General features: G+C 38.9%; 1 protein-coding gene across 1 annotated transcript in view; it reads left to right on the plus strand.

The window, feature by feature from the left end:
- Positions 1-12,597, plus strand: part of LOC119900192 (trafficking protein particle complex subunit 8-like) — a 96,766-nt gene that overhangs the window by 67,724 nt on the left and 16,445 nt on the right. The window contains exon 7 of the mRNA XM_038714950.1: positions 5,840-6,102. Within this exon, the coding sequence (XP_038570878.1) occupies positions 5,840-6,102 (263 nt within the window). The remainder of the gene's footprint in view (positions 1-5,839; positions 6,103-12,597) is intronic.

Here is a 12,597-nt window from a genome sequence, read left to right on the forward strand (position 1 = left end):
AAGGTACTATGAGCTCTTTAAGATAAGATGGTGCCTGACCATTAAGAGCTTTGTAGGTAAGAAGAATGATTTTAAATTCTATTCTGGATTTTACTGGAAGCCAATGCAAAGAAGCTAAAACAGGAGAAATGTGATCTCTTTTCCTGGTTCCTGTCAGAACACGTGCTGCAGCATTCTGGATCAGCTGAAGAGTCTTAATGGACTTTTTCGAGCAGCCTGATAATAAGGAATTGCAGTAATCCAGCCTAGAAGTAACAAATGCATGGACTAGTTTTTCTGCATCATTTTTAGACAGGATGTTCCTGATTTTCGCAATATTACGTAGGTGAAAAAAGGCGGTCCTTGAAATTTGCTTAATGTGAGACTTAAACGACATGTCCTGATCAAAGATAACTCCAAGATTCCTCACAGTGGTGCTGGAGGCCAAGGCGATGCCATCCAGGGAAACTATATCTTTAGATAATGCGTCACGGAGGTGCTTAGGCCCCAGAACAATAACTTCAGTTTTATCTGAGTTTAACATAAGAAAATTACAGCTCATCCAGGTTTTAACATCCTGAAGGCACATTTGAAGTTTAGCTAACTGATGAGTTTCATCTGGCTTGATCGATAGATATAACTGAGTATCATCTGCATAACAATGAAAGCTTATGGAATGTTTCCTGATAATATTGCCTAAAGGAAGCATATATAAAGTGAAGAGGATTGGTCCAAGGACAGATCCTTGAGGAACTCCATGAGTAACTTTGGCGTGCATGGAGGACTCATCGTTAACATGTACAAACTGAAATCGATCTGATAAATAGGACTTAAACCAGCTTAGAGCGGTTCCTTTAATGCCAATGAAATATTCCAGTCTCTGCAATAGGATCTGATGGTCAATGGTATCAAATGCAGCACTAAGATCTAATAAAACCAGTACAGAGACAAGTCCTTTGTCTGATGCAATAAGGAGGTCATTAGTAATTTTCACCAGTGCTGTCTCTGTGCTATGATGAGCTCTAAATCCTGACTGAAAATCCTCAAATAAACTATTGCTCTGTAGAAAGTCACACAGCTGTTTAGCAACTGCTTTCTCCAGAACCTTAGAGAGAAATGGAAGGTTAGATATAGGTCTATAGTTTGATAAAACATCCGGATCAAGTTTGGGCTTTTTCAGAAGAGGTTTAATTACAGCTACTTTAAAGTACTGTGGTACATAGCCTGTTGATAAAGATAGATTGATCATATCTAGTATAGAGGTGCTGACTAAGGGTAAAACATCTTTAAGCAGCCTAGTCGGGATGGGGTCTAAGAGGCAGGTTGATGGTTTAGATGAAGAAATTATTGAAGTTAGTTGGTAAAGATTGAGGGAAGCAAAACAGTCTAAACATGTATCTGGTTCTACAGCTGTTTCTAAGGTTCCTGAGTTTAGAGATAAGTCGGTGCCAGTTGAGGGCAGGTCTTGGTGAATTTTGTCTCTAATAGCTAGAATTTTATCATTAAAGAAGCTCATGAAGTCGTAACTACTGAGAGCTATGGGAATACTTGGCTCAATAGAGCTGTGACTCTCTGTCAGCCTGGCTACAGTGCTGAAAAGAAACCTGGGGTTGTTCCTATTTTCCTCTATTAATGACGAGTAGTACGCTGCTCTGGCATTACGGAGGGCCTTCCTATAAGTTTTAAGACTATCTTGCCAAATTAAACGAGAATTTTCCACTTTGGTGGAACGCCAATTCCTCTCAAGTTTCCGTGATATTTGCTTTAATTTGCGAGTTTCAGTATTATACCATGGAGCTAACCGTCTTTGTTTTAGTATTTTCTTTTTTAGAGGGGCTACAGAGTCGAGTGTCATTCGCAGCGAGCCAGCAGCACTATCAACAAGATGATCGATTTGGGAGGGACTGAAATTAGCATAGGAGTCCTCCGTTACTTTGTGACTAGATAATGTATTTAGAGCTGATGGAATCGCATCCTTAAATTTAGCTATAGCACTATCAGACAGACATCTTGTATAGAAATTTTTGCCCAATGGCGAGTAGTTCAGCAATACAAACTCAAAAGTTATCAAACAGTGGTCGGATAAAGAGGGATTCTGTGGGAACACCACTAAATGTTCAATTTCAATACCATACACCAAAACAAGGTCAAGGGTGTGGTTAAAACAGTGAGTCGGTTCATGAACACTCTGAGAGAAGCCGATGGAATCTAACAAAGAGATAAACGCAGTACTGAAGCTGTCATTCTCAACATCTACATGAATATTAAAATCCCCTACAATAATAACTTTGTCCGTTTTAAGGACTAAAGTTGACAAAAACTCTGCAAATTCAGATAAGAATTCAGAATACGGGCCAGGTGCTCGGTACACTATAACAAAAAGAATTGGTTGCAGTGATTTCCAACTTGGGTGCGAAAGACTAAGAACAAGACTTTCAAATGAGTTATAGTTTAGTTTAGGTTTAGAGCTGATTAATAGGCTAGAGTCGAAGATAGCTGCAACTCCACCTCCTCGGCCTGTGCCTCGAGGAATGTGAGTATTAATATGACTGGGAGGGGTGGATTCATTTAGGCTAACATATTCTCCATCACCCAGCCAGGTTTCAGTAAGACCAAATAAATCAATATCATAATCTGATATTAGTTCATTTACTAGTACACCTTTAGAAGAGAGAGATCTGATGTTTAAGAGTCCACATTTAACTCTCCTATTTGTTTGCACTATTGCTCTTGTGGTTTTAATTTTTATAAGGTTTTTATGCACAGCTCCTCTTCTGTTTACCTTTTTAAATAATTTCGATGGTCGGGGGACAGACACCGTCACTATAGGGTTTTCACTAAGTAACTCCTGAAATGGAGGAGCAGAGAAGTGTGTTAGACTGCGACTCTGCGTAGGGTTTTGGGTGGGTAACTGCTGAAAAAGAAGGGCAGAGAAGTGTGTTAAACTGCGACTCTGCCTCCTGGTCTCAACTCTGGGTTGTCATGGATTTGGTCCACTAATAAACTTGGCCAGATTTCTAGAAATGAGAGCTGCTCCTTCCCAAGTGGGATGGATGCCGTCTCTCCGGATCAGACCAGGTCTTCCCCAGAAAGTCTGCCAATGAAAAAATAGAAACCTGGACAAAGACTTCATTGTTCATTACGTGTTATACACTTTCTCTCACACACAGCAGCCCACTACGTGACCCAGATGTGTGTGATACTGCAACAAAGTTTAAGTTTTAAAAGCCTGAAATAAACCAACAAACACTACTGCTCAAGGAGAGACTGCAAATCCGCCCTTTATGGTATCATATTAATTATTAATCATGTCGTAGTGACATTCATGTGGTGCGCAGCATAGTTCGTTTGGAAAACGTTTATCTTATTAATATAATGTACATTTGTGATTAAAAATAATGGCTGTTGGTAAATGAATTACTGACCCCCACAGATGCATGATATTACTGCTACAAAAAGAGCTCGGACCGTAACTAGAACCCTGCTGGACTATGTGGACTATCAAACTGTACAATCTGTAAAAATGAACACACATGCAATTCAACATGTATACCTGTATCAATGATTTTGTAAATATCCACTTTTTAAAAATGAATGGAGACACAAACATTAGTAGCCTATAATAATAATACTTTTACTTTATTCACTGTACACACACAGATTACACAGTTAGGAGGAGTTAGCAGCAGTGACTGACTTGCATTATCATTTCATTCAAAACATTTTAAATTAAAGCTGCAAGCAGCGTTGGGCGGGCCCTCGTACATGTAGCGCGTCGAGTAGTTAGGCGGCCACGTTGCAGATTCTGGAACTCTGACAGTGTGGCTGGGAATTTACCACCGGCTTCGGACGCTGCACAAACGTGTTAATCACCAGTTCCTGTGTCCCCTTTGGGGCACAACACAGCACTACGACTATAACTGAACATGTAGATGTGTTTGGGGCGGGACTGTAATGAAGCACGTAAAGTTTGGTGCACATGTGAGTATGTACACTGAAGTTACAACTTCCTCTTTCATGGCAAATCATCGATTTTGGACACCACGCCACGGGCATGCCGTTTCACGAAAACTCATCGTTCGTACAACTTTTAATCGTCAATGGCTTTAGATTAGCCAGAGAAAATCTTAAGTCAGTCGGACTAATTCTTTAGGAGAGTGTTTAGGGCATTGCTCCAAGAGGCTTTTTTTTACATCTGAACATGATACCCATGCCACAGAAATTATGTACATGTAAATAAAACGTGCCACCGGGGCTGCATCGTTCCTATTGTCAGTAGGTGGCACTATGACTATGGGTTAATGTTGTCTTGTACATGGGTTAAGGGCAGGACTTTTATCAAACATGTAAAATTTGGTACAGATCTGACCTTGTACAGTCAAGTTACACCAACTTCATGTGTCATGGCGAAGAGTGGGACTTTGCCGCCATGCCACCGCCACGTCATTAACTGAAAGTTTTACATCATTTACATTTACATACATAGGGTTTTCTGGGACAGTTTTGAAGTTGGTATGTCCAACCTGCTAGGAGTAGTACATTACAGCATAAAACGTGTAATTTCCGGTTGCCAGCAGGTGGCGCTATGACATTGAGTGAATATTGGCATATGGATGAGTTCAGGGCGGGACTATTGTTATACTTATCAAATTTGGTGCAGATGTGAGCATGTATACTGAAGTTATAACAACTTCCAGTTTCATGGCAAATCACCAATTTTCGATTACACATCATGGGAAAACTGGTCGACTTGTAGGAATCGTTTGAATAACTTTTAATCGACCAAACCAATGGGTTTGGACTGCACAGCAAAAATTTGAAGTTGATCGGACTAAATCCCTAGGAGTTCGTTAAAATACAAAGTGTGTAAATCGCCAAAAATGACCATTAAATCCAAAATGGCTGACTTCCTGTTGGGTGTCAGGCATCGCTCCAAGAGGCTTTTTTGTACGTCTGGCCATGATAGACGTACCACAGAAATTTCATACACGTAGGTGAAACTTTGTTTGGGGGCAGCTCTGTAGGGGGCGTTAGCGAGCCATTTTGCCACGCCTCTTCCTGTCTCTCGCTCTCTGTTCAGACCCGATTGAACATCTCTGGAGAGATCTGAAAATGGCCGTGCACCGACGCTCTCTGTCCAACCTGATGGAGCTTGAGAGGTCCTGCAAAGAAGAATGGGAGAAACTGCCCAAAAATAGGGGTGCCAAGCTTGTAGCATCATACTCAAAAAGACTTGAAGCTAGTCTTTAGAAGTAATTGGTGCCAAAGGTGCTTCAACAAAGTATTGAGCAACAGCTGTGAATACTTATGTACATGTGCTTTTTCCATTTTTTATTTTTCATAAATTTGCAAAGATTTTGAACAAATTTGTTAAAGGTTGTCATTATGGGCTTTTATTTGTAGAGGAAAATAATGAATTTCATCCATTTTGGAATAAGGCATGTAACATAACAAAATGTGGAAAAAGTGAAGCACTGTTAACAATTTCCGGATGCACATACCATTGCTACCAACACCTTAACAAAGGTTTTTAGCAATTTTTTTGATGTCAGCCATGCAATACTGAAGGATTTTTGATTTGACATGATTGGCATTCAAGATGAGGCAAATGGATGTCCATTACTTTTCTGGCCTTACAACACCAAAACTTGAGTACCCCATGCCACTATATAATCATAGGGTGATTGTTCCAGGAAAGTCTTGGCAACATTGAGTGAAAGCAATGTTTTCTGTCAAATCCCCTGATTCATCTGCACAGGGTTTTTGGTTGCTGTTACAAAGAAAACCTCTCATCAAGTGAGTGCAGACGAAAGGTCATTATGTTGTGAGTGAGATTTATTTTGACACTGTTTCCTACCAGATGGAGTGTCCAACAGCCTGGAAAGCCATCCTCTCCAGCTGGACACAGTAAGCAGCTCGGGGAGCCTGCACACCCTCAGTGCTATCAGCACTGACCTGAAGAAAGGTGCAAGAGATCCAGAGAGCCTGGCTGGAGGAGCAGGGAGCCACGGGGCATGTCTGACCCTGAATGACCACGACCACATCAGACAGTTCATCCAAGAGTTCACCTTCAGAGGCCTACTGCCACACATAGAGAAGAACATCAGGCAGCTCAATGACCAGGTAGAACTACAAGTCTTTACCCTTGACATATTTAAACTGATTTTGATTGTGATAATGGAGATTTTTAAGTGTACTGGGAATTGTGAATGTGTACACTAATATCTAAATGTGCATTAGATTGGTGACAATGGATAAGTGGATAAAAAGCAAAAAAAAAACAAACATGCCTTTGGTGAAGGAGACCTGGGTTCTATTACTTCTGCAATACATCTGCTAATGTGTCCCTGAGCAAGATACTTAACCCTTAGTTGCTCCAGAGGCATGTGACCTCTGACATATAGCAATTGTAAGTGGCTTTGGATAAAAGTACACGTGAATCTGAAGCTTATTGAGGTCATTGAACCTCTACAGACTGATTTTGCAGGATGTACAGACATAGGCTTCAGTCGACACTATTCAAAACTTGTCTAAATTTAAATTTCAGAAAGTTTGGTTTCCTCGTGTTTATTTCTTTTGTTTGCATTGGAACAACACAAAAAAGCAGAGAAAAAAGCCATATTTGAGACATTCCACACAGAACTCCAAAAATGGAAATAGTCACTTTATCCAAAGCCACTTACAATGGCCACTTCCACGGCCAAAGGTGTATAAAAGCAAGCATCTCGGCATGTAGACTGTCTCTTAGGAGCTCAGTGAATTCAAGTGTGGTACCGTGACAGGTTGCCACCTGTGCAATAATTCCATTCGTGAAATTTCCTCACTACTAAATATTCCACGGTCAACTATTAGGGTAATATAACAAAGTGGAAGCGATTGGGAACAACAGAAACTCAGCCACGAAGTGGTAGGTCACATAAAATCACAGAGCGGGGTCAGCGCACGCTGAGGTGCACAGTGCATAGAAGTCGCCAACTTTCTGCGGAGCTACAGACCTCTAAACGTTGTGTGGCCTTCGGATTAGCTCAAGAACAGTGCATAGAGAGCTTTATAGAATGTATTTCCACAGCTGCATCCAAGCCTAGCATCACCAGGTGCACTGCAAAGCGTCAGATGCAGTGGTGTAAAGCACGCCACCACTGGACACCAGAGCAGTGGAGACGTGTTCTCTGGAGTGAAGAGTCACGCTTCTCTGTCTGGTAATCCGATGGAGGAGTCTGGGTTAAGCGGTTGCCAGGAGAACGGTACTTGCCTGACTGCATCGTATCAAGTGTAAAGTTTAGTTGAGGGGGGATTATGGTTTGGGGTTCAGGGCTCAACGTTAAACTTTTTTGCAACTGGCCCCACCGGGCCAGTGGTTTTGAAACTTACTGGACCCAGTTGATCTCCTCAGATGTAGAAGACAAGGTGGACTTGTGAGAAGTGAGAATGGAACCCTCTATTTTTACAGATTATAAGGCTATTATGATTATAGTAAATATGACATCGATTAGAGGTAACTTTAATAAGGACTATTGGAAATGAAATAAAACACTATTAGAAAATAAGGAATTTAAAAATGAAGCCCAAAAGATTATTGACAAATATTGTAGACAAGCAAATTTATTGAACGAGTTTGGAAAATGCTGGGAATTTATGAAATACGAATTTAGAAATTTTGCGTTGTCATTTGGTAAACGGTTTGCTAAAGCAAACAAAGAAAGAGTCCCGGATGATTACAAATATGATAAGATTATTAGAGAAAGTACATTTATCTGGAGAAGAACTGAAAGAACTGTCATCTCTACAACTTGAATTGGACAAAATATATGAAGAAAAGGCCAGAGGTGCCTTTGTCAGATCCAGAAGAAAGTGGCTAGAACAAGGTGAAAAATGCACTAAATACTTTTTTAATCTAGAAAAGAGGAACTATGAACGATCATCACTTTGTAAACTTAGAATCAATAACATAGAATGTCAGGATGAAAGTACAATTTCGCAATATGTAGCCAATTTCTATCAGACATTATATGCTACTGATGAATATAGATTTGTTTTTTAAAGGCACAAGCATGAAAGAAAAAAGCATTATGGTGACAGTTTTAAAGTCACATCAGTCTGTGACCAGAAAATTTGTTTAACAGAGCTACAAAAATGTATTGACTTTCTTAAAGAAAATAAATCTCCTGTGAATGATGGATTGATAAGTGAATTTTATAAAGTCTTTATTAAGACCGTAGCCCCATTTTAGTGTCTGTATTTGAAGAAGCCAAAGAAAAAGGAGCTACCACCTACTCTGCGTCAAGGTCTTATTAACCAAACCAAACCAAAAAAAGATTAATTGGCCTCCAATTCTCAATACTTAATTTGTCTATTAAATAATGATGCCAAGATATATTTGCTTTGACCTTGGATTGGATAATATTATCAATGAAGAACAATTGTGATTCATGCCCGGAAGGAATATATGCAACAACATACGGTTAATTCTGGACATGATTGATTATAATGAATATATAGTGGACAATAGTTTTATTTTATTTGTTGACTTTTATAAAGCATTTGACACAATAAGCCACCAATTTAGTAATTAAATGCTTTGGATTTGGAAACCAATTTCTAAATGCTGCCAAAACACTTTATAAAGGGTGCAAAGCTCAGTTAAGTTAGCACATGGTACGATAACGTACCCCTAGATTTGATATTGGTCGTGGGATAAGACAAGGTTGTCCCCTTAGCCCCTTTCTGTTTTGTTTCAAGGTATAGTGTCCTTAAATAGAGAATTTAAATGATCTCAACTGGCAGATGATACAACTATTTTTCTGTCAAATAAAGAGGAAGTGATCAAAGCAATTAGTTGTATTGAGGATTTTTCTATTGTTTCCGGCTTAAAAATGAACCTGAACAAATCTGTATTATTACCACTTAAAGAATGTGACCAATCAGGAGTAGACAGTATACCTGTAAAGAACACAGTTACATACCTAGGTGTAGTCATAGGTAAGAATGAGAAACTCCATAGTAATCAAAACTTCAACCCTATAATTGAACAAATAAAGAGAAGGTTCAAACATGTGGTTGATGAGAGATCTTTCATTGAACGGTAGAGTTCTACTTTCTAAAGCTGAGGGAATATCCAGATCTGTTTATGTCTCCTTATCATTGGAAATGCCTAGTGTAATATACAAAAAAATTGATGCAATCCTAGTTAATTTCATATGGAGGAATAAATATCATTATTTAAAGATATCTTATGTAACACAAAAAGAAATGGAGGTCTGGAGGTCTTAAGTTTTGAAACTTTAAACAATACTTTGAAAATTAAATGGCTAAATAAGTTAATTCCGGAAGAAGATAATATGTGGAACACCTTCCCTAAAAATATATTTAATTTAATGGGTGGAATTGAATTTGTATTAAAATGTGACTATAAAATTAAAAAATTACCTGTAAAGTTATCAAATTTTCATAAACAAGCTCTGCTGGCCTGGAAGTTAATTTACAAGCATAATTTTTCACCAACTAATTACTGCATTTTGAACAACAAGAATATTCAATATAAAAATAAATTACTATTTTATGAGATATGGGGTGCCAATGGTATTGTATTAGTTAAACAGCTTGTCAGTGCTGAAGGGCAGTTACTAACTTATCAGGAATTCCTCGCTGAATTCAGTTTACCAGTTACGCCAAAAGAATATGCAGTGGTTCCTGATGCTGTGCCAAGGAGGGTGCTGCAACTTCTTAGAGGTTTGGTTAGTGAGGTCTCAAGGATCCAACCATTTAACAGTAGTATATTCCTTGGAGAAATTGACATTACTAAAAATAAATGTTCAAATAAATATATCAGGAACTGCATACAAGGAATAACTCTTTCTCCAGGCAGATTCTTCTGGACTTCACTTTATGGAGAAATTAATTGGCAGAAAATGTGACTTATTGTAGACAAATTCTGTTTTAACAACAAAGTAAAAGAGTTTTCCTTTAAGATATTACATCGTATATGTCCAGTTAAAAAGACGTTTGAGAGATTTAGATTGAATATAGAGTATTCTTGCACTTTCTGTCAATTACATGAAGAAACAATTTGTCAGTTATTTTATCAATGTATATACTGTAGAATGTTTTGGTGGGATGTTGAACTTTATATGAAAAGGAAAACTGGACAAACGTTTCAACTTCAGGAAAAGGACATTTTTATATGTTTTGAAAGAAACGAGAAGGAAAAAGATTGACAGTTGGTAATAGTATTAGGTAGGGGCCAGTTGCAAAAAAGTTTAACGTTGAGCCCTGAACCCCAAACCATAATCCCCCCTCTACTAAACTTTACACTTGACACGATGCAGTCAGGCAAGTACCGTTCTCCTGGCAACCGCTTAACCCAGACTCCTCCATCGGATTACCAGACAGAGAAGCGTGACTCTTCACTCCAGAGAACACGTCTCCACTGCTCTAGTGTCCAGTGGTGGCGTGCTTTACACCACTGCATCAGTATAGCACCACAATTAAAACCATTAAGAACAAGAAGGCAATCAAATCTAACTGTGTGTTGGACAGATGAGATATTACTTTGAATCTCTGTTTTTTATTTAGTTTTTATTTCGCAATGTCCTTCCTTTGTTATTATTTATGTATGTTGTCTTCTTATATAGCAGCCCCTGACTGTTTTGTGCTTTAAATTTCATTAAAATAAAATAATAAATAAGCCTCACTGTTTCTGCACCACAGTCCATTATAAACCAGATAATCCATGACGTTTACAAAGGCATTCTCAGGTGAGGATCAAGGCTCCTTCCTGCTTTGCTTAATTAATTAGATAAGCAATCTGCAAATCTTACCTAAATGTCTTTTTAATTTTTTTAAAATACAACAAAAACACAAAGTAGTATTGACAGCCATAATTTCAGCTAGAGGTAAAACTACAACATTTTTAATGGGCATTTAGCATGTGAAAGTATAAATTACACATTTGTGTGCACAGTGGCGAAGCAATATCCAATAATGCAAATTCGGAAAGTATTCATTATTTGTCACTTGATAGACACATGGTCTTGTTATATATCAGCATTAGCAGTAAAAGAAAAACATGTTTTCCACCAGGGCAGTAAAATGTGAAGTTTAGCTGCTGATCTATCAGCTGTTTGACTCAGGAAGGTATGGGCACATTTCTGTCTACATAACAAAGTCATAACATAGCACTGGAGAAGAACTACATGAATTTACAATCCAACTACATATTTTTACTACCAGGGCAGTAAAATTTTAGCTGGCTGATCTGTCCTTAGATGCTGGAAGCTGCCTTTGATTGCCAATTAGTGATTGTCTCACGAACGTAACAAAACCAAAACAGAGTGCTGGAGAGAGAGAGTAATTACATGAAACTAATCCAAAAATGTTTTTTTTTCTACCAGGGCAGTAAATGTTTAGTTGGCTGATGCTTCCATACTCTAAGCTAACTCTACGGTTTTATTGCCAATTAATGTTACTGATCAGCTGATTGTCTTGCTAACGTCACTGGCAAAGCCAACCCACATGCTAGAGCATAAGTAGGCGACATGAAATTAATCCAACAACATATTTTACACCACTGACATGGGAAACACCTCACGTCTCTGGGTAATTATGGCCAGCTTCAAGCTAAAGCTATCAAACAGCAGCTTTCATTTGCATCGCTAAAGTCTGACAAACTTAAGTTAATTAACTGTCCAGCAGAAAACAGACAACTTCAGCACAGCTTTGACATGCGGCCCACATTATATCCTTCCATCTGGGAAAATCCACATCCGTGAGTTCTGCCGTCACCTGTCTGTATCTGTCCCGACTCCGTCTGGCTTCATGGTATAAAGATCCACAGGGTGTCGGCTCTTGTGCTAAATAACACGAGTGCTCGTTCATTGTCAGTTATTTAGACAGAAATGGCTCATTCTAAGGTAATAAAAACATAATGGTTCATTATGTAAGGTCTTTATACACCACTGAAAACATAGTTATGGATCTTATATTTACAGTGACTCCGAGGGCTCAGTGAGGAATATTTTTTTGAGGACTACGAATTTTTTTTTCAGGACTACTTTACTTTTACATCCCCTCGCAATATGTTTTGCGATACTTTTGCATCCCCTCGCAATATTTTTGCATTCCCTCGCAATACTTTTCTTCTTCTGTTAGCCTACTTCCGAGCCATAGCTGTGTATGCTCAGCTGCTCTCAGCGCAACACTCCAGCTTATTGAATTTTACTTTGAACGGAGCATTTCCCATGTTGATATAGTAGCCTACTACTGCTCAATAGGCATATTTATGTAGGCTTTAATCAAAAAGGACCAGGCACCACGGCAGGTGATCGTTCCAGAGGAGAGGGAAGACAGCCGGGATAGAGCCATGCTGGCCCATCTTGGACGTAAGGCTGCTCCCAGTAAATGTCTGGTCTGGAGGACATGGGACTCATGCTGCCAAACATCGGGAAATCAAAGACTGTTAGGCCATTTTTACACAGACCAGTCCCATCAATGTCCTGGAGCATGACAAGACAAAGCCTTTCGAGTAGCAGACCTTGTTACAGACAATGGAAATAAGCCGTTTGGCTTTATCGTGTTTTTATCCTTTTGAGGTTTTTTTGTAGTTGGGGCATCTCTTGCTAG

This window comes from Micropterus salmoides, unplaced genomic scaffold, assembly GCF_014851395.1.
Source record: "Micropterus salmoides isolate LMB-PRFRI ecotype aquatic unplaced genomic scaffold, ASM1485139v1 Ms_hic_scaffold_13, whole genome shotgun sequence".
Taxonomy (NCBI): domain Eukaryota; kingdom Metazoa; phylum Chordata; class Actinopteri; order Centrarchiformes; family Centrarchidae; genus Micropterus; species Micropterus salmoides.